Raw genomic sequence first — 22,168 nt, 5'->3', positions numbered from 1 at the left:
AGTCGAGCTTTGTACTTGAGGATCTTCCCATCTGCATCCTTCTTTATTGCAAAGACCCATCTTGAATCAATAGCTTTACGACCTTGCGGAAGTGTAGTCTCCTTCCATGTATCCTTCGACTTGATATTGTTAAGTTCGCAAGTCATTGCGATCTTCCAATCTGTACTTCGCGGACTACGAAGAGCCTCCCCCGCAGTCTGCGGTACGACATCACTTCCTTCGATTGCGAGTATCATTGCGACTTCACTGGCCAGACCATAGTACGAAGCCTGAACAGGGAACCAGGTCACTGCAGAGAGTGTACCTTGTACGTTCATACAATCTCTAATTCGTTCGCTCGTACGAGTGGGTTGCGGTACGACCCGTGCGATTGGTGCAGGCTGTTCAACCGTAGGAGTAGTTGTAGGTTCTTCAGCAGGTGTATCTTCTGCAGTTGTAGCAGGCGATTCCGCAGGGATCGTATTCGAAGGATTCTCTACGACTGGAGTAGATTCGTGTACGGAATCGTGTACGGACACAGGTGATTGAGATCGTACTGGTGTCGTAGGGACAGGTGCAGGGAGTGGACCAGGAAGGGGATCAGGAAGTGTTGTAGGAGTGACTGTAGTTGTATTCGTATTCGGTACTACCGGTACGGGAATGTCACGGCCGTCGAACAACTACTTCTTAATAGACCGACGGTCGACGAACCTCGGCTAACTTCACTCTCTGAGTCGATGTCTCACCCAACCAGGAGGGCGCAGACGTCGAAAGGGGTGTAACTACGGCGTACTTCGGCGTAGTTACTCTAACTAGGGTTTTGATCTACTGATGGCGATGTATCTTGATTTATAGCTATCTCTATCTGTCTTTTACTACTGACAACAATCAAGGATCGCTGAAGAACTTCAGCGATCTTCTCAGCTAATATTATCTACTCCTCCTAGACGTTCATCCAACCCTCTCGCGCTTTGACGTACTTCAACGCACTTCGTCCAACTTCCCCGAGCCCTCGGCCATCCTCTTCCTCCTTCGACTAACTCCGCCTAACATCGCCGCACTTCTGCTCCCATTGTCCCTACTTAGCCTAACTCCGCCTAACATCGCCGCACTTCTGCTCCCATTGTCCCTACTTAGCCTAACCCCGTCTAACTTCGCCGTACTTGGTCTCAGAAGTCCTGAGTTACGTGTAGAGTAAAGAGGTTAAGGCGTGATGGGGTTTTGATGGCCAAAGGAGGGTCATTGTTGGTGAAGTAATCGAGGTGTCACGACGTAGTTCGTGACAGTCGCCCCCTTCTTTAGCCGCGAACGTCCTCGTGAGCGATTACACCTCTGTCGTGGCAAGAGAACTTAGCAGCGTTGTACCCCATTCTCTCCCTCCCCATGACCATCCTCCACTCTTCTGCTCTTTGCGCCGCACTTCGTAGTTGGGCCTCCTTTCACTCCAGAACCCGACAATGAGACTCCCCTAACTTCGTCGAGGTTTGCCGTAAGAAGCCCTGTGTCTTTTGTAGGTGAGACACGCTTCCTGAATGGCAGCCGAACAACACCGTTGTTTGTCGAAGTAACCCTCGCTTATATTGAGATGAGACACTATAGCGTGGGAATTTTGATCGTCCCTGCGATGCCTTTTGTTGATGAAACGCGAAGTTTGCTGCATGTTGACGACGAGGGGTTAGGTTTGATTATACTAAATACTGAGCAGTTCGTCGACCTTCTCTCTTTTTCCCATCTGCTTTCAAAACTTTCTATCTCTCTTACCTAGAAAACAGATTTGTTACCTTGAATCATCGCCTCGAGTTTTATTCTCATTTAAATATCTTAACGTCATGGCCCCTTCTACTCCTACATCTAACCCTTTCGCCGCCATGAGGAACTTTGGTGGTATGGTGTCGTCTGCTCGTGAGTTATTCCTCGACACTTACCTTACTTCGCCGGACTTGGCTGATGTTCAGTTTCCTTCGGCGACAGATCTCGCCAAGTCTCCTCCCTCGGCCTCGGCACCCTTTCTTTGGGGGAGCCGTCTGGCGATGTCCCGCCTCCTCGCTCCGCTTCTCCTCCCGCCGGTCCTCCCGCTGGTTCTCCCTCTGCTTCTCCTCCTCCTGGTTCTCGCTCTGCTTCCCCTCCTGCCGCCAGCCCTCGCCGCAGGACGCCCGCCTTTCGTCCTGGTGAGTCTCCGTCCTCCTCCGACCAGGAGTCGCTCAGTGGTTCGGAGTCGGACGATCAGTCAGACTTCGAAGGAAAAGGGGGTGATTATAGTGATGAGGATGATAGAATCGTGTCGGAGGGTGAAACCGAGTTAGAGGAACACTCGGATGATGATATGGTGGCGGTTAGTGTAGAGGACAACAACGTAGATAGTCCTGAGCGTGAGTTCTTCGTCCAACCTCTCACACCTTCGCCGAACTTGGCCTTGTTTATCTGTTCTTTAGCTCTCCAAGACATTGCTAACTCGCAGCCGCTCCTGCCCCTCCCCCTGCTCAAATTGTGGGCCAGAAACGACGCCGTTCCCTCTCCTCTTCTTCTTCTTCCTCTTCTTCTTCTTCCTCTTCTTCTTCCTCTTCCGGGGTTCTCCCCCCCCCCAACGCCATCCCCCCCCCCAACGCCATCGCCGCTGCCGCCGCCGCCGGTCCTGCTCCCGCCGCCGGTCCTGCTCCCGCCGCCCCCGTCGCTGCTCCCCCCCCTTCTCCCAGAGGGGAGCCTTGTGGGAGAAGATGAAGTCCGAGCCTGGTCGTTGGATCGCAGTTGGTGTTGACGAAGCGTGTGATCGTTGCCGGTGAGTCCACCTATTCGTACTACGCCGAAGTTACTCCTGCTAATTAGTAGACGTGAGATTATCACGTATAATCGTCCAAACTGGCCCTGCCTCAAGGCAGTCAGGCCACACAACAAGGCCCTCCGTTGTGCTTCGTGCACGTCTGGCCCCTGCTCCTTCTGTCCCGTTTCCTCTGCCCGGGACATCCCGCCCCGTCCCTCCGACTCTTCGCCCTTCCCCCCTCCTCAGACTCCAGCGTCTGTCCCCCGCTCGCGGGTACCTCCTTCGTCTCTCCGGTCGGTTCGCCGTACTTCGCCGGACCTCCGCCCGTCGCCTCCGTCGCCGTCGCCCTTCGCTCCTGTGGCCGGCCCATCACGTCTCCCGGCTGTTCCTCCTTCGTCTTCTCGCCGTCCTTCGGCCTCTGCTCCTTCGGTCTCCCGTCCTTCGGCCTCTCGTTCTTCGGCCTCTCGTCCTTCGGCGCCACGTCCGTCCTCTCCAGTGGTAGCTTCTCCCCCGGCTCACAGCACCCGAAGTCGGCGTCCTTCTGTTCCTCCGGCCACTTCGGCGGCCCCTCCCGTCACCCCTCCCTCTGCTCCCCAGAAGACACCGAAGTCTTCTTTAAAGAAATCAAAAGGGAAATCTAAAGAGAAGGAGGTTGCCTTCAATGATGGTGATGTGGAAGGTGAAGATACTCAGCGTGCTGGTCCCTCTGCTCCCCGGTTGTCCCTCGTCCACCCTCGTATCTCCCTGGACGTCCGTATTCCTGAGGACGAAAAGGAATTCGCCACTTATCGTTCTCTCGTCCTCGGTCTCACTACTCAGCTTGAGGCTGCCCGAAATGATACATCTCTCCTGCTTGACTTCTCTTCTCGTCAAGCTAACGCTTTAAACAATCTTACTGCGGCGTTAGTAGATGTAGTCAACACTGGGGCTCTGGACGACGAAGCAAGGACAAGGTTAGCGGACGTCTCTCGCCGAAGCCTTACTGAGATAGCCGATGTTCGCCGAAGACTGTTCGACACCCCCTTCCTAGTCACTCCTATGGCGTATGAGCCACCACCGTCCCTTGACTGGTTAGGTCGCCGTAGTAGTTCCCGTGTCCCAGCTTCCGCCCAGACTGCTCTAGACCTCCTCAGTCTTCCCTTCGAGTGTCTACGGACCATACGTTCTCTGTGGAGGACTCCGAGCATGCAAGCTGCTCGAGATGTCCAGGACTTCGGTGACTTCTTTGGGGCTATGAATCGGGCATGGAATGCTTCTCTCTCTACTGCGTTCCCGTCTGAGACTCTCGATCTACCTTCGGTCATCGGTAGCCTCCACACTAATCCCGCGGGACCGAGTAGATCGAAGGAGAAAGGAAAAGGAAAAGGTAAGGGTAAGAGTAAGGACAAGTGAGCGGTACGTAGCTGTAATCCTATGTTGTATGCAGTACGTTCTATCTCCTAGCCCTTCGCAGTCGCCCTTCTTTCGGCTTAGTAGGGTGAAGTTCGTGGAACTTCGCCAATATGTCATCAGCTCCATCGACGTTCTCCACTGGTTCCCATGATACTGAATCGTCTGTTCCTTCGTAACCTAACCACTCCACCAAGTACTCTAACTTTCCTGACCTCTTATTTACTCTAGAGTCCACAATATCCTTCACCTCCCAAGACTCTCCCTCATTGTCTACTTCTACTGGCCCAGGTGGCTCAGCTTGCTGACCAGGAAATATTGGAGGGTGATAAGGACGGAGCAAGGAGACATGGAATACATCATGGATACCTGCCATCGTTCCTGGTAATTCCAATTTACAAGCATGAGAACCTACCTGCCGTACTACCTTGTACGGCCCACTTTGCTTAACATCTAACTTCTTCATTGGTCTCTTCGTCTTAATATTCTCTAACGACAGCATCACTAGGTCTCCTTCCGCGAAGTTCGGCGTAGTCCGGTGTTTCCTATTGTATCCTTCGGCGTACTTCTCATTAGCTTTCTCAATTCCTTCGATACAATCTTTGTGTATTTCAGTCAAATCTTTTACCACCACCGTAGCAGCGGGCACTTCGACCTCGCTAGCCTTTATCTCTTCAGCCCAACGAGGGTGATATCCATAGTTCGCATAGAATGGGGTTTTGTTTATCGCAGAGTGCTGGGTGTTGTTGTAAGCAAAGCTAGCTCGAGCGAGTAGCTTTGACCAGTCGTTCTGCTGATAGGAGGTGAAGATTCGAAGATACAGTTCCAAAGACTGGTTGGTTCGTTCGGTCTGTCCGTCAGTCTGTGGATGATATGCAGTAGAGAGATGTAGTCTTATTCCGAGACTATCGGTCAAATTCTTCCAGAACTTGGAGGTAAACTTCGATCCCCTGTCCGATACTATATTCTCTGGCAACCCATGCTGGGCCACCACATAGTCCAATATCAACTCTGATAGGCCGGCTGCGGTTAACTTCGTCGTAGTAGGGATAAAAATGGCCCATTTGGTCAACCGATCCACCACTACCAGGATGGAATTATATCCATGGGAATTTGGCAGCTCCTCGATAAAATCCATCGAGATGCTAGACCAAGGTTTCGTAGCTACCTCCAGTGGTTTAAGCTCCCCATGAGGTTTCTGTCTGTTAGTCTTCGCTCTCTGACATACCGCGCATCCAGCAACATAATCTTCGACATCCTTTCTTACTCCAACCCAGACATAATCCCTCAGGACTAGTTCAAGAGTCTTCGCCGAACCTGGATGACCGGCCAAGGCTGAGTCATGTCGCATCTTCATGATCTTCAGCCGAGCATCGGCGTAGTTCGGCACATAAATGCGATCGTCGAATGTGAGGAAACCTCTTGAGTTCCACCCCCCACGAAGGATTAGAGGAGACCGCGAACTACGGCGTAGTTCGGTGATTGATCCTGGTTCCTGCACGTTATCGTTACACGTAGGATGAGAACACTCAGCGCAAACGACTCCTAATAATTCTTCTCTGACCCCTTCTATGTCTTCGTCCTCCTGAACTCCAAGTACTAGATCCATAGGGTCCACAAGATCATTTTCCTTTACCTCCCTTGTCCCTTGCAATGCTCGAAGGAGGTGACGCAACTCCGACGTGGTGGCGTCAACTTCGTCGAACTTCGGCAGACCTTGGATAAGGTTGCTCTCTTGTACCATGGTACTTCCTTTCCCGGAATGATAGTCCGCCCGTCTAGATAATCCATCTGGAAGACTTGCCTGGGTTCCTGGCCGATAAACCATTTTAAACCTGAAGTTAGCTAGCTCCTCTACCCACCTACCTTGCCGAGGACTGAGTTGTTTCGGTTCCATCCAGTAGGTAAGGTTTAGATGGTCGGTAAGTACTGTGGTTTCCACCTGCAATAATAAGTGTCTCCTTCTTCTGAAACCCTCCACTACAGCGAGGAACTCCTTTTCTCCTACCGTATAATTCAGTTGAGCTGTGTTGAAAGCACCAGACTCAATAGCTACCGGGTGTTCTTGACCAGCCGTGTTGATCTGCGAAATTATGAACCCCCAGCCGAAGAACGACGCATCTGTCTGTAATATCGTCTTCAATGTAGGGTCAAAATGGGCTAACACCGGCGCAGTACACATCCTAGCCTTCAACTCTTTGAAGGCTGACTCCTGTTCGACTCCCCATACAAATGGTACCTCCTTCCTTGTCAAGTCATTGATAGGTCTAGCAATCTTCGAGAAGTTGGGGACAAAGCGCCTGTAGTAGCTTACAACTCCAATGAATCCCCTTGACTCTCGTAGATTCTTAGGACGTGGGAAGGAAGTGATGGCATCAATGTATTCTGGGTTCACCGATACACCTTTAGAGGATACCACGAAACCCAGAAACACCACCGAATCTCTTTCGAACTCGCACTTACTAGCTTTCACGTACAGGCTCGCCTTCCGCAGTACCTCAAAGACCTTCGCCGTAGTTCCTCGTAAGTCCTCCAACGTATTCCCATAAATGAGGATATCGTCAATGTAGACCACGACTCCATTCCCTAGTAGCTCTCTAAACACCTCATTTAGGAAGTGTTGGAAGACCGCGGGGGCGTTTCGCAGCCCATCACGAACAACCAGAGATTCAAACATACCATACTGTGTCCTGAACGCCGTCAGGTGTTCATGTCCCTCTGTCACCCTCAACAATTGGTATGCTCCAATTAGATCTAGTTTGCTGAAATACCTTGCTTTTCCAAGTTCTTCGGTAATTTGACCTATTAGAGGGAGAGGGTAGGCATCTGGTATGGTCGCTTCGTTCAGTTTTCGATAGTCGATGACCATTCGCCACTGTCCTTCGGCTTTCTTCGGTATCATAAACATTGGTGAGCCGTATGGCGAGTTACTTGCCCGAATTCGGCCAGCGGCGATTTCGCGATCTAGTATGTCTCTCAGCGCGCGTCTCTGATCTTCTCCTTGAGCATAGAGGGAGGCGACCTTAAGGTTCGCCCCCTCCTTAAGCTCAAACTTCAAATCGTAGGACCTTGAAGGGGGAAGGGTCTCTCCTCCCTTCTTCGGATTAAAAACGTCAATGTACTGGTGGTATTGTTCAGGAACTACCTGGAACAACTCGTCTTGTTCCTCCGGGCTCAGCTCTTCAAGCTCATCTTCGCCGCGGCGGTCTATCGCGTCCGTCAGAGTCGGCAGCCCTATGGCCGCTAACTTCCCCGCACTTGGTGGGGTTGGGATGGGAAATTTCACCGAGTTGTCTCTTCCATCAAGGACAACCCCTTCCTTCCTCATCCAATCCCACCCTATCACAACATCTGCGTCGCAGAGCGTTGTTACATCGAGACAAACAGATCGCACTTCGGCGTCCTTCGTCAAACTAAATCCGACTTCGACAAACTCGGTGATGGGTCCAGCGACACTCACCGAGCCGTCGAACATGTGAACGGGTACGCTCACCTGATATTGTCTCCTTTCTGCGCCTATCTTCGTCGCCGCTCTAGGACTTATATATGAACAAGTAGCCCCGGTGTCCCAGAGCGTAGTTAGCTTCATTCCATTAATGAAAATGTCCGATTTAGGTTGATCTCTGGAAACGGAAGGGATGAGGAGATGATTATCGACATTGCATGAACAAGGGGTACTGAGTGGTGTATTTTTGTATTCACAATCCTCTGGCTCCATCAGCTGTGTTTCTTTTATGGGTTTGGGAATGGTGGCCGAGAGAATATGGCGGACCCGCCGAGCCTCGCCTACTGCGACAGGTCCTCTTCTTTTCCCTGGTCCTCTTCCAAATCTACTTCTCCTCCAACCGCATTCAAGTTCCTCCTCTGTCCGAGAGGTACTGCGTTCCCTCCCGATCCTCCACCACGTTCTCCGAACTTCTCCCCCCATGGAGGCAACAGTCCAACCTTAACCTTAGCCTCCCTTACAGGGCATTCCTTCAGCCAATGTCCTGCTTCACCACACTCGGTACACTTCCCCTCCTTCCTCCTTGTCTCCCTCAGATCGGAGCTCGGCCTAGGCCATCTTCGGCGAACTTCGTCGATGTTTGGCGGTGTACTCTTTACCACCGTCGACCTCATAGCCGCCTGGGCACCACCCTGCGCCGAAGGTTGCCCCTTTTCCCATTTCTTCTCTTCTTTCTTCTCCGTCCTCTGACTTTCCACCACTGTCGTTGTCCTTATCCCTCCTTCCCTTTTCCTCTCTGCCTCCTTCTCCACTTGTCTCCTCCACAGGCGGTTGTCCAAGGGAATCACAAACTCCAATAGCTCTTTTACAGTCCCAAACGATCTACCGTGTCTTGCGATTTCATCTAGAAGGTGCGATTTTAGTCCTTTCTTGGCTCGGTCAACTAGGTTTCCATCATCAGACCACTTGAGAATCGCAACATGTCGCTGAAAGGCGGAGAAGTAGTCCGAAGCAGACCCGGTTTGCTTGAGGTCGTTAAGTTGTCGGGCCGCAGTTCCTTCTTCGTCTGGATCACCAAAGTTAGTCTTGAGGTACTTAACGAACTGATCGTGTGTCGTGAGGTACTCAGGAAGAGGTCTTTTGGATAGATCGGGCTGCACTGCAAGAAGAGGTGTTTCGCGTAGATGAGAGATCATGAAAAAGACTTTCTTAGTGTCGTCGGGGAAAAGATGAGAGTTCAATTCGAAGTGTACGTCGCACTCAGACAGAAAGGCGGTTAACTTGTTCCGATCTCCTCTCCATAGGTCTGGGTTAGGTAGCTTTATCCCTTTCCGTTGTTCGCCCACTACGCTTGGGGTCGCCGAAGTTTGCCGTCCCATGGCGTACCTCACCCCTTCTGATATCCCTTCTGCAATCCCGCCCACTGTATCCCTTTCTCTTCTCTGTTCCCATTCCTCCCTACGTCTTCTCTCCTCCATCATGTCTTTGTTCATATTCGCCACCATCTGCATCAAGGCCAACACCACCCCTTGTGTTCCTTCTTCTCCCAAGTTCGCCGTACTTCCAGTGTTTTCTCTTGGGCGTGGGGTTTGGTCTGATCCAAGTGGGGATCCCACAGGTGGGAGAGCATTAGACGGAGGAGAAGGAGGGTTAGAAGGCACCGGTGGAACGAACTCATCTCCTTGAATTGATCCCCCCACACTATCCTCCACTCCAAGGTCCTGCCCCATTGCTCTGCTAAGCTCCTCCAATGCTCTCCTCTCGTTCTCCTCCATCCTGTCTCCATCCCTACTCATGCCTCGTGTAATTCTTCTTTCTGGTTCCATATTATCTTCGTACTTCTCCGAGGTTCGCACGGGTCGTCGGTAAGAGCGATCCTTGATACTGTCACGGCCGTCGAACAACTACTTCTTAATAGACCGACGGTCGACGAACCTCGGCTAACTTCACTCTCTGAGTCGATGTCTCACCCAACCAGGAGGGCGCAGACGTCGAAAGGGGTGTAACTACGGCGTACTTCGGCGTAGTTACTCTAACTAGGGTTTTGATCTACTGATGGCGATGTATCTTGATTTATAGCTATCTCTATCTGTCTTTTACTACTGACAACAATCAAGGATCGCTGAAGAACTTCAGCGATCTTCTCAGCTAATATTATCTACTCCTCCTAGACGTTCATCCAACCCTCTCGCGCTTTGACGTACTTCAACGCACTTCGTCCAACTTCCCCGAGCCCTCGGCCATCCTCTTCCTCCTTCGACTAACTCCGCCTAACATCGCCGCACTTCTGCTCCCATTGTCCCTACTTAGCCTAACTCCGCCTAACATCGCCGCACTTCTGCTCCCATTGTCCCTACTTAGCCTAACCCCGTCTAACTTCGCCGTACTTGGTCTCAGAAGTCCTGAGTTACGTGTAGAGTAAAGAGGTTAAGGCGTGATGGGGTTTTGATGGCCAAAGGAGGGTCATTGTTGGTGAAGTAATCGAGGTGTCACGACGTAGTTCGTGACAGGGAACACGATCTTGTACTGTGACCGAAGGTCGAATGTATTCCTGTGCGCTTCGCACATCACGACTAACCACAATCGAACCATTCGATTCGTATCGTACGATCCAACCACTCATACCTTCCTCTTGTCCTAAGACTCTTGCTAGTTCTCCTTTGTGGAAGTCAAGCTGCAACTTGCCACGGACTTCAATCGGTATCTGTACGTATACGAGTTCACCGAACATGAAAGCTTTCTCTAGGCCTGGCTTGCGACCTGTGAGTGCGAACCACGAATTTGTACCGTCCGCACTCGTACTTGTCTTCATCATCATTACGGATGCGTATCGTACAGCGTAATCCCAGTACGAATGATCGAGGGAAGCCGAAGATAGCATTGAACTAGCCATCTCTTTGAGTGTACGATTGAAGCGTTCAGCTACACCATTGAGTTCAGGTGTGTAGCGTGGAGAGATCTGGTGTATGATACCTTTCTCTGCATACCATTGTCGCGCTTGCGATCCTGCGTATTCGGTGCCTCCATCCGTACGAAGGAATCGTACGGTTCCACCGAGTTGTCGTTCGATCTTTGCGACAAACTCCTTAAGGTAGAATACGACATGCTGTCGGTTCGGTGCGGTCACTACTCGATTGACCTTCGAGTAGTCATTGTACATCGTAATGATGTATGTTGCACCTTGCGCCGAAGGTCGTAGGGGTCCAGAGATATCTGAATGTACGATTTCGCAATTACGAGTTCCATGCGGACTGACATCCTTCTTTGGAAGTCGAGTATTCTTCTGTTCTTGACAAACCGCGCAGCTATCTGTACGCCACGAGTCTGCCTTCAACTCATCCGCACTGTACCGTAGCTCCTCCGCTTGTGTGAGCTCGATAATACGATTACGACCTATATGACCAAGTCGGTTGTGTTCGGTTTGTAGTGGTCCAATACGAGTTGTCGAACTGATCGTACCCGTAGTCTTGGGTACGAGCTCCCCCAGTTGTACATATGGGAGGACACTGTGTTCTCGCATCGTAACAATCTCCTTTCCTTTACGAAGTTCGCCCTTTACGAAGTCTACGTCCCATCCACGAGCTTTGAGCGTACCTGCGGATAGGATGTTCTGTCGTGCGACGTTCGCAAGGTATACGTCCGCGATCCGTACGGTTTGACCAGAGGGAGTCGTAGTAGAATGTCTCCCTTTTCATATACATGAACCTTGGTTGTAGTATCCGCAAGACCAAACGTGATAGCCGTGTCGAGTCGTACGATGTTCGAGAGAATCGTACGATCAGGTGTGAGATGGTGGGTAGCTCCACTGTCAAGGAGGAATTCGGGTACGAGCTTCGAGCCTACGTACTGTACGGTTGGCTCGGTAAGACTGATAGCAACAGCCCAGAATGGATCAATCGTAGGGTTCGAAGAGCCTTCGTTTGTCGTTCTCGTGGTCGATTGTGTTGTATTGACTTGTGGCTTCGACCCCTTCGATTTTCCCTTCGATCCCTTCGATTTTCCCTTCTGCTCATCCCTAATCCTCTTCCTACATTCCTTTTTAAGATGTCCCTTCTTATGACAATAGTGACACTCTGCTGTCTTAATCCAATCCGTATTCGCATGCGTATCCGTATGCGAATGCGCATGATCCGCACTTGTATTATTGATCTGAGCAGACATTGTAGGAGTAATGAGTCGTGCGCGATCTGCGACTTCGACTTGATACAAGCGTCGAAGTTCGGCCCACATCTTCGAAGTCGTAGGGAGATTAATGTATAGAGATCGCATGACTTTGAAGTCGCTTCGAGGAAGCGAATCGAGGAACCAGAGCGCATGAGTATCGGCTGAGAACTTGCATCCTGACTCTTCAGCTTCAAGCCAGAGTAGGTTAAACTTCTGTAGGTGTTGGGTCATCTCCGTATCCGTAGGGTTCGACTTGAGCATAAGCATTCGTAGCTTGCGTTCGACATCCGTACGATGTTCGGGTGTTTGTAGTTGCATATCTGTTGCAAGGAATTTCCACATATTGTATGCGGTTCGAAGAGATCGTAGATCAATGAGCAAACCACGTTCGACTTTACTCATGATCGCACCTTGAGCTCGAAGTTCGCGTTTACGCCACGATTCCCAGCGCCCTTCATCATCTGAATCGAGTGAGGTGTGGGTTATAGTCTCCTCAGCTGTAGGTACGACTGAGCCTGCTCGAACCGTACGAGCGATCGTAGGTTGGCGGTACGGTTCGACATCCGTACCTTCGATTATCCCAAGACATCCATGGATAAGGAGATAGTTTTCTATGGCAAGTTTCCAATCGAAGTAGTTGCTTTGACTCGATAGTACGGGTACGGATTCGAGACCAATCGTAGTCGAACGATCGTGCGACATCGTGCTTTGTATTTCAGCTTATGAATCGTATTACAATAATAGACTCTCGTAGAGGACTTATCGTACGCAAGACGTACACCAGAGGCCTCTACTGTGTACGCCACCAGCACGGACTGGATTTTATACGTCTACAAGGCGACGTCTACGTCACAACTGAAGCTGGACTGTCCTTATTCTACTACACCAGTACGGTGCTTCGTGTACGGTTTGTCGTACAGTTCGTTGTACGGTTCCCGATGTCTCGTCGGGTCGGTTCGTATGCACGTTCGAGTGCGTACGATCGGTGCGATATCTTCACTATATCCAGAGGTACTGAGACTTTTAATCTGTTTGAATGTGTACGACGAGTACGATTACGATGATAGTAAGAATTGCATCGAAGACTACGGATGGTATCGTATCTATAAACAGTTTCGAGTCGTAGTTGCGTGGCATTACTTATCAACAAATTTCAAAGTTCTTCGTAGTGACAGGTCAATCCGTTTGCCGGCAAGATTTCTTTAGACAAGCAATCATGAGTGTCCCCGTGGTCAAATCAGCTGTTCAAGCTCAACTCAGTCCCCAAGTGCTCCGACTGGGACGCAAAGGTGTCTCTTGGCGTTTCCTAAGAGATTTTCGAAAACGATTAGCCGTCCAAGAGACCGAAGTGGAAAGAAGAGCTTTACTCGCCGTCGCCCGAAATACCTCCTTACCTCCAGCCACGAGACATCGAGCGCAGCTGGGATTGAACGCTTATAATGGAGGAGAGGGATTCACGGGGAGGGTGAAGAATAGGTGTACGGAGACGGGGCGGGGAAGGGGGGTCATGTCGAAGTTTGGTCTTTGTCGGGTGAGTTTTTTTCTCGTTCTTTCTACTCCACTTCTTGCCAATGTCGTCAACTCCCTAAGCGTCGGCTGTCGTCTTCATCATCCATTTCTGTGTCATGAACGGTTGCGGGTCGTAGCATGAGACGTAACGATACAGAAACTGACGAGTAGTTCCAATTCAGAACGAAAGCTCTGGCGGGCGAGATTCCAGGGATGCATAAAGCTAGTTGGTAATATTAATGATGCCTCTGAGTATCAGCGAGGTGCAGGAGAATGATAGAGAGAGTGTTCTAGGTGGTGGTGGGAGGGGGCAACTCTGAGCTTGTAAATCATTAAATAATTATCAAATTCATGCATGGCTTATCAATGTCCCTCGCAAAAGAAGGATCTCAGACGTATGCTGCAACCCGCTGCGGCCGCTGATCAGCTAACTTTGTCCGTCTCGTCTTTTCATATCTTCCTTTCCATCGGTGATCACTCGAACCAATCAAGATGGCACCAGAGAGTTCTGCTAAAATCAAACATTTCAAACCATACTTCTCTCCAGCTGAGGTCGAACGGCTGTCTACCAAACAACGGGGCAAATTGAGTGTATCGCGAGAAGAGAAAGTGAGGTTACAGGCATGCGGGTTCATTGAGGGTGTGGGGGTGAGGTGTGGGTTGTGAGTCGTTCTTCCTCCCCTGAGCCTTCCTGTGCTCCATCGTGGGTTTGGATCTGAAGCTCCCTCTGACCTATTCTACCATCCTTACGTAGAGAGAGGAGAACTGGGTTCGGGGTCAGATTTGATCATGGCGGATGAGAAGATGCAGGTACTAATTTTCAGTCCAAGAAAGACCATCTCAACAGCTCAAACTCTGTACATGCGGTTCCATCTATTCTTCCCCTACAAAGATTTTAATCATATCGTGAGGTCTACTCTATCTCCAGCTGCTACTCCTACCATACCATAACCCTTTACACTCACTTTCTGACCCCACGAGCTTTTGAATGGTATCTTACAATGACCGTCTCCGCATATGTTCATATCGTATGGATGTCCTCATGGAGAGAGTTCTTTTAAATCAAGACCTCCCAGTTGAAATGGTATATCAACCATGCACCCGTGAGGAAGAGGTTTTGTCAGGGACGACTTGGCTGACGTCAAGGACGTTTGTCTTTCCGTTCTACACGTTTCTGCAAAACTCCACGATACTCTCAAGAAACCCCGCGATATCATTCTCGCCTCATACGCAATCCGATATCCTCATCTGGTGAAGAAAGGTCAAGTGGACGCTTCATCTGTCGACCCTCGAGTGATAGAAGAAGAACGCAAGAAAGTATTAGGGATTGAGAGGTTAGTCTTGGAGACGATGTGTTTCAAATTTGAGGTGGATGAAGTGGGACCTTATGTTTTGAAACTGTCACGGAGATTGAGACGTAAGTCATGATTTCTACTCATATCGGAACAACCTGGCCTTCGTGTTTTCCAACATCTGTATTTCATTGAGGCAGACAATACATATCCCAGCGAAAGGGATCTAGACGCTGACTTTCAGTGGATAGGAAAGCTTGTAAGGCAGCCTGGTCCATCGCGGTCGACTGGTGAGTCCCTTGACATTTCTACAAATTTCGTCGGCTACCACATTGTTTTGGTTTTCGGGCCTTATGACTGATCACAAGTCATCGTACGCCAGCCCCACTCAGCTTCCCTCCACACCTTATCGCGTTGGGTTCGATATATGTCGCAGCTCTGTTATCTCTCGAATCACCAGTGCCTCTTTCAAACTCCGATACCGAAAATCGGCCTGTTGTAGAGTCAGGAACATGGGAATATGTCGTGGAGACTCTATCAAAGTTGGGTTCGTGGGAGGAAGAGTTTTTCGCTTCAGCCAATCAGGTCGATGGTGAGTAAACATCATTTCCCGTAATCTCGTCCTCAATCCCTCACAAATAGTCGTGACCTACGTCGGAAGGCCTTTGATCTCCTAAAAATGATATCACTGAGGTCGGTGAACGATGTTGGAATGATCATTGACGAGCAGACATCACACACTACCTACTTGACCTCTACACTACCCTTCTTTCCACCCCTCTCGACCCTTCCATGCACCCCTCTCCGGTCTCCCCTAAAGAACCTAAACCTTCTCCATCAACTTCCACCCCTTCTCTCCCATTGTCGGCCTATCGTCTCACATCCTACTGGACCCCTCAGACCCTTACAGAACTCAAGATCCATCTCCGGAACAGAGGTCCGGGAAAACCTGCGGTGACACCGTGGCCAAGTTCGCAGGTGGAAGATGAAAGTCAATCTGCTATAGAGGGTGTAGGACAGAATGAAGGGACGGTCAGATTCGTATGGGATACAATAGAGTAATATCTTTTAGCATACGATTATTATTTGATTATATTGATCTATATATATATATATATTACTGCCTACTACTTCACTCAACACGTATACTTTTAACATCTCACTCAACACGTATACTTATAACATCTTATTAATTTCTCTCCATTCGGTTTCCTTTCCTACAAAATACATCATATTCTTACGTTCAGTCCCTCCTGGTCCGATCATGATGGGCGTAAGAGACTCTTCAATATGCCTCTGCTCTTTCCACGTCCACCGTAGATGACTTCTTGGAAGGTATTTGGTTCATCTCGGAATTCCAAGTTCCTTGTGAGGAAACGAGTGCAATGAGGAATATGATATAGATGAGGTTTGCACCGATCAATGACCAGCCTAGACCTTCGACACCCTGGATGTAAGCGCAGTCCCCAACACTGTGAATATGTGACGCGGCCCTCGCGACTGTAAGTGTGGAGGATGGAAGGTAGATGACAACGGAAACCATGCCAGCGTGAATTTGAGCAAAGGAAACAGAGGGGATAAAGTCGAAATTTGAGGACCAAAAACTCACCCTTAGTACGCCAGAACAATCAGCCGCATTGATAGCTGTCGGAGCGCAATATTGTGAATGATGTCTTAAAGTAGTGTACGCTACTGTACATGCTATTGGTCAGCTCATGACTTTTTCCATATTCTTTAACTCGTGTCAAACGTCCGTTACCATACCTTCACCACACGGATGAATGGTCACAGCCCATCTGGAACGCAATCCCCGTGGGTATAAGATGAGGAATAAGTAAAACTTACCAAATTCGAAACACCAAAAGAAGACAGTGACTGCCAAAACGTTCGAAGCGATCAATATTCGACCCACACCTCCTCTAATGAGATAGTATAAACACCAAAGCATTTGTAAGATAACAGCGACTAGATGAGCTATGACGGCTGGTGGTCGAACATCGGAACCATGTCGGACTTTGGTAATTAGGATAATATCAAGTACCATCTATTTATGAGTTTTGTCTCTACACAATTTCCCTGTACATTCTCATTCCATTCCATTGGCTCTTGATTGTTCTTGATCATAAACGCCCTCCGTTTCGAATTTCATATCTCTCTGTTGGGTGAGACACATTTTCGATTGTCTGCCAAAAAGACGAAGGTTCGCAACAGGGTGAGAAGGTGGAAGAATTACACTCACATTTGAGTAAGTGAGAATGAGGAGAAACCCAACGAAAGCCCCTTTGAAACTTGATAGACTACCCGTCAGCGCTAATTACATGTCTATTATCGAAAAACAAGCCTACCTCATTGTTGATATATTTCCTCCTAGACCGACTTCTTGTTCGACCAAAGAAAACAATTGGGGGGCTTGGTTTGGAGTGAGGTTCTCAGATCAATTGTATGTAGTCAAATGAGTCAAGTTATGCAATGATAGATGAGTGGTTCAGTACGAATTGAAGTGAGTATTTCCTCTCATCTCCGACTCCCTTTATATGCTCAGAGATCAGAGGTAGAAAAACAGTCTCGGAGATCCGGCATGCATCAGCTTCAGCAAGAACGAGTAAAAACAGAGAAAGAAGAGATGTATTACACTAGCATTAGTAATGGCTTCACTCAGATACACTAGCATTAGTAATGACTTATACTCAGAGATGATTTACTGTAGTGATGGGAAGCGTGGGATAGATGATGGATAATGGATGATGGGATGACGGGGGCAAAGGATTCTTGATGACGAAAACGTCAATTTTCACTTTTACCGATGCGGCATTTTCCTATCCTCTTTCTTTGCGCGCCCCCCCCCCCCCCCCCCCTCGCGGTCTCGACTCAAGAACTCTGTCGTAGGAAGGATGGAAAAGGTCAAGGTCCGAAAAGTGGCGAACGTAGCAGATGCAAAATGCATAGTATGAGATGCGTATACCGTACCAATACAATTTCCCCTCCAATATACCTCTTTCTAAAGCACCCATCGACCAATCTACTAGTTTGTTATATCCCTAATCACGTCTCACCAAGGGTTCTTCTCTGCCCATTGTTCGTCTACTCCGTTCACTCCAGACAACTTTTTATCCCATGTCACTGAACCCCCAGAAGTATCTTTGATGTCTAAAGTTGAATTGTTTGCGAATGGATTAGCCATCAATTCTGGCGGGTGGGGTCTAGCGGGAGGTGCAGATCGCATCGGTACAGCAACCTTGGCATCTGTAGAAACGGAATTTGGGGCGGTCCATGCGTTGAAGCCAAAATTAAAGGATGATTTGAAAGATGACTGAAGTGAAGGTGAGGGCGATGATGATGATGATATAGGTCGGTCCCATGAAGACATATCAACTCCCATATTACCGTTCGGAGATATGACTTCTGCTCGAGGAGAAGGGGTAGAGGAAGTAGAGACACTTCGAAGTGTGCGGCCCGGAGCGGATGACCATGTTGTAATTTGCTCCGTTTGATCGGGAGGATTAACAGTGATGGGTGGGGCTGAACCTGTCCGCTCGGGTGTCGGTTGAAAGATTGGGGAAATAGAGATAGAGGGAGATGGTGTTGGTAAAGAATCGACTTTGACATCTTTGCCCAATTCTCGAGAGATAGCAGCAAAGTCAAATCCGGCAGTCTTGGGTATACCCCGAACTTCAGCGTCTTCTTCCGTTGCTAGAGATTCTTGAGAACGAGCCGCAGAGGTTGAAGCCAATCCGATGTCACCTTCATCTTCTCGAGGAGGTAGAGCATCATCGTCTCCAGGAGATGATGGAATAGGAACAACACCCCCTGCCACGGCGGCTTTCTCAGAGTTGGAAGTGGTCGTTGGAGTCTTGACTCCAGATGCAGAACGTTTCGATTGTCTGGGAAAGATTCCTAGGATCTTCTTTCTGGTCGGATTGGCTTCTTCTTCTTCTTCGGCTTCTCGTACTATCGTTCGTTCTTGTACGCTCATGTCGACTTCGGGGTCCTACACATCAGTATTTGACCACCGAGCTCCACTAGGAGCATTACACAAAACATTCTATGACTGATATTGACTGCCCCAGAGAGGAGACCGGTACTCGATTCAAACTGTATGACGCCGTTAATAAAAGGTGGGAGGAGCAGATGACCGGATACGTGCACTCACAGCAGGTTCATCGAAATAATCCGCCGTCACCGGAAATCCGACCTTGGCCAGTAGTTGAGGCATACAGCTCCGATAACTCATATGTCCCGTTATCACATCGGTCACTTCCACATTCTCAAGTCCTGGAATGGTCTCCACCGGTCTCAATCCCGCCACGGTGTTCAACCCACCTGATGTGGCTCTGAACAGATAACCCAACATCCAATCATTCGTAGCAAAGGCGTTGACGAATCTTCCAGCGACGACAGAACGTACATCGAGCCATGTTTGACGCGAAGCCGTAACCGTCATTCCGAATACGAAAACATCTTGGACAAGACCGAAGGCTTTATGTTTGGCGAGTTCGACGAGACAGTAGAAGATTGCCCGTGCGCCAAGGGAGAAACCGATCAGGGAGACGGGACGAACACCAGCATGACGATGTATGATCGTATCGGCCAATACGAGACCAGCGGCTCGGGAGCGATCAAGAGCGTTGGACCAGGGGTTGTCAATGAGGTAGCCGAGTTTGGTCAAAACTATGTATATCAGCTGTCAAATTCTTTCCTCAGAGGTACAACCGGCGGACAACCGATGTCGCGTACGAGTGATGAAAGAGAGATGAAATCTCGGGAGATATGTGCGGGGAAAATTGGAGAGTGAAAGAGCAGAAAAATACCCACTGATGGGCCATTGTAGAGCACTCATCAATGCAGTCATCACAGTCGCCTGTAAGACTTGTTGTCCCACCTGAGTCAGGATTTCCGAAGTGAGAATTTTCAAGGCGCTTCCCATCTCCGCCATCATCTCCGGTTCCCACAGAACTGAGAGAACATCACCAACGACGGGATCCAAGACTGAGAATGGTAATCGGACGTCGTCCACTTTACTCGCCATGAATCTACATATCAGACGTGTTCAGTCTCAGTACCTGACTGATCAAAGGAAGGCCCAGCGGTGAGCCTACCACGGTGAACACGAAGGAATAGCGGCCAAAAAACAGAGATGGGGAAAGGGGGCATCATGCAACATGCAAGAGACTCCGAACGATCTAGATGAGCGGCTGGAGGGGACATGAAGAGGAATACTCACCCTCCTACCGTGACATAGCAACAAACCCGCTTGTTGTTGTGCAACGGCTTAAACTCGAATCGTCTGACCTCCCTGGTCCGTCTGGCCATCCCCTTGCCGGCTATATTAGCACCTGTCAAGACTCCTCCGGTGGTGATGACCGCTGCTCCTCCCGCACCTGCCAAGAATCCAGTGGTACCCGTCACACCTATCGTCCCAAGTGCCGCTCCGAGTCCAGCTCCGATGATGGGTGCCAATAAACCTGCCGAAAGTCCAATGACCAGACCTCCACCTATGGATCAGCGCCATTAATATCAAGAAGAAATTAGCTCACCGACAGCAGCAAGACCCATCATAGCATACCGTTTCCTTAACGCCGCTTTTCTCCGTCCTTCTATGATCCCCTTCTGCTCTGTCTTCTCCAATGATTCTTCGATTTCTAGAGCATTTGTCACTCGATTTTCGAAACGCACCGCATCGAGCCAGCCAAATCCTAAGGCAGTAGCTATTCTCTCTAGGAAAGCCCGAGAACGGGCATCATATACTGAATCGGCTATGAGAACGAGGAATAGATCGCATAACTGTGTGCTCAGCACATGCCCACTTTAACTCCAGAACGGCGGTATAACTCACCACTGTCCATCGGATATCGAGTGTGACTGTCTCATCGGTATTAGACAAATGAGTCGAAACACCTGGCAAGGACGGCATAGCATTCTCTACCATTTCCGTCGGATCGTTGTTATTGTCTTGCGGCGGTTTCTCGATATGCTCCGAAACGTGAAGGAGTTCACTTGGTTGTTGCTCTTCTGTCATGGCTCCCTTGACCTCAGTGGACTCCTCAACTTTATAAGTACTTGACTGCCCCTGGGGTCTAGATGTAGAGAGGGATGTGCCAATATCGCCTTCGTCATCTGTGCCAGGATCTGGATCGGATATTGAAAGCCGTGAGAAAGTAGTTGGGGGAATCGAGCTGCTTGCAGAGGGTATGGAGATTGCGTCCGAATCGTCCCCGAAGGGATCGATAGACTTGCCGATGTGAGATACAGGTGAAGGAGAGGATGGCTCAGGAGACGTCGCCGGTAATGGGATGGTTGTTGGGTCTATTGACGAAGGGGACGAGGGGTCATCGATATGCTCGTCTGCTTTCTCCTGGTATGGTGGAGGGGGAACTTCAGTCTCAGTATCTGAATTTTCTTCGTCAATCTTCTCGGCGGCCATTTCAGCCTTTTTCTTCGCCACCGGATCGAATTCTGGATTCTTGACGGTATGGGTGGTCATGAGTGCTGGAACAAGATCTCGCGGGTCGACTCCGTGCTCTGCGAGACTTTCGATCATTCGTTGTTCTATATCAATCAGTTACTGCCTTATCTTCGAATCACGCACGGCTCATCACAGATGTAACCATAAGGTGTAGAGATGAGATATACAGGACCAAGAGGTTTGCACGGAACGAAATGAGGTGACGAGGTCGAATGTCCTACGACTGATACTCACCCTCTCTTTCCAACTCCATATGCTGATATAACCTAGCCATGATCTTCATCATCCAAACGTTTGCACTCTCCACAACCGGAACCTCTTTTCCCTTTCCTTTCCCTTTGACCTTGACTCCCTCCCAACCTCTGCCAGCGTCTCTGACCATACGTCTTGCGATCAAATGACATAGTCCCACATAAGCAATTCTCTGTCCTTCAGTGAGTAACTCCTTGGTGGCCTGCATCTGACTGAGAGGGGTCATAGCCTTTTCTTCATTGAAGAGATATCTCGTACGCATATGAACCTCCTCCGATTCTTCATCTTCATCCAATCGAAGACGGGTGTACTCGGATTCATCTTGAGCTATCTTATCACGCCAAGATTCGGTGAGAAGTGTATCGGCATCCACCTCAAGATGAGCGCCCGTAGCATTTGACGTGGATCCAATAATGGGTGTTGAGGAGGGAGAAGAGGTTGAAGCATCCAGTCGAGCAGGAGGTCGATAGTGATAACGTTTTTGGTCATCTGTATCTAATCCGAAAGGGTTATCGTCGGACCGGACGACGGGCATATCTGATGCATCAGCTTAAACGTTCACGATCCATCGTCCAGTAAGCTTCTCATTGTGGGTGGAAAAATGACTGGAGAGGGGCAAAATAGGTATGGACAAACCTTGCCAACCATCATCATCGTCAATATCAGGCCAGGTAGTAGGCGCAGTAGGTGTAGAGACAGTCCTTCGAGGGGAGGGGATCATAGCGGTTCGGCCTCGTTGGGCTGGTGAGGGGGGAAATGCATGGGACGAGGGCTGATTTGCTTTGATTGGCCGAAGACTGATGATAGGTTGAGAGTAGATATACGGGACAATATGTTTGAGAAGTTGGAGTAAGATGTAGAAATGTAAGGTACAATTGTAAGTAAGTTACTTAAAGGAGGAAACGGACAGGTGACCA

At 49.5% G+C, this 22,168-nt stretch overlaps 5 protein-coding genes across 5 annotated transcripts; 3 read left to right on the top strand and 2 right to left on the bottom strand.

The window, feature by feature from the left end:
* Positions 1–1,808: 1,808 nt before the first annotated feature.
* Positions 1,809–4,129, top strand: TREMEDRAFT_65205 (uncharacterized protein; the record flags this gene model as incomplete). Its single annotated transcript, XM_007007347.1, has 6 exons — positions 1,809–1,881; positions 1,935–2,147; positions 2,211–2,348; positions 2,438–2,683; positions 2,725–2,755; positions 2,806–4,129. The coding sequence occupies 6 exons, from the start codon at positions 1,809–1,811 to the stop codon at positions 4,127–4,129; spliced, it is 2,025 nt and encodes a 674-aa protein (XP_007007409.1).
* An 8,822-nt stretch (positions 4,130–12,951) lies between these two features.
* On the top strand, positions 12,952–13,478 carry TREMEDRAFT_34583 (uncharacterized protein; the record flags this gene model as incomplete). The annotated part of the gene is made up of 2 exons (XM_007007204.1): positions 12,952–13,266; positions 13,416–13,478. The coding sequence occupies 2 exons, from the start codon at positions 12,952–12,954 to the stop codon at positions 13,476–13,478; spliced, it is 378 nt and encodes a 125-aa protein (XP_007007266.1).
* Positions 13,479–13,736: 258 nt separating this feature from the next.
* On the top strand, positions 13,737–15,136 carry TREMEDRAFT_34483 (uncharacterized protein; the record flags this gene model as incomplete). Its single annotated transcript, XM_007007196.1, has 5 exons — positions 13,737–13,906; positions 14,069–14,150; positions 14,391–14,661; positions 14,781–14,826; positions 14,905–15,136. 5 exons carry the CDS (start codon positions 13,737–13,739, stop codon positions 15,134–15,136), a joined length of 801 nt encoding a protein of 266 aa, XP_007007258.1.
* A 685-nt stretch (positions 15,137–15,821) lies between these two features.
* On the bottom strand, positions 15,822–16,886 carry TREMEDRAFT_65201 (uncharacterized protein; the record flags this gene model as incomplete). Its single annotated transcript, XM_007007346.1, has 5 exons — positions 15,822–15,983; positions 16,146–16,237; positions 16,382–16,580; positions 16,776–16,833; positions 16,882–16,886. The coding sequence occupies 5 exons, from the start codon at positions 16,884–16,886 to the stop codon at positions 15,822–15,824; spliced, it is 516 nt and encodes a 171-aa protein (XP_007007408.1).
* A 699-nt stretch (positions 16,887–17,585) lies between these two features.
* Positions 17,586–21,972, bottom strand: TREMEDRAFT_70052 (uncharacterized protein; the record flags this gene model as incomplete). Its single annotated transcript, XM_007007402.1, has 9 exons — positions 17,586–17,846; positions 18,042–18,524; positions 18,687–19,204; positions 19,349–19,566; positions 19,758–20,028; positions 20,071–20,317; positions 20,370–21,082; positions 21,234–21,788; positions 21,888–21,972. The coding sequence occupies 9 exons, from the start codon at positions 21,970–21,972 to the stop codon at positions 17,586–17,588; spliced, it is 3,351 nt and encodes a 1,116-aa protein (XP_007007464.1).
* Between the last annotated feature and the right edge of the window lie 196 nt (positions 21,973–22,168).

Source organism: Tremella mesenterica (genome assembly GCF_000271645.1).
Source record: "Tremella mesenterica DSM 1558 unplaced genomic scaffold TREMEscaffold_13, whole genome shotgun sequence".
Lineage (NCBI taxonomy): Eukaryota > Fungi > Basidiomycota > Tremellomycetes > Tremellales > Tremellaceae > Tremella > Tremella mesenterica.
This window is presented reverse-complemented; position numbering and strand designations above follow the sequence as displayed.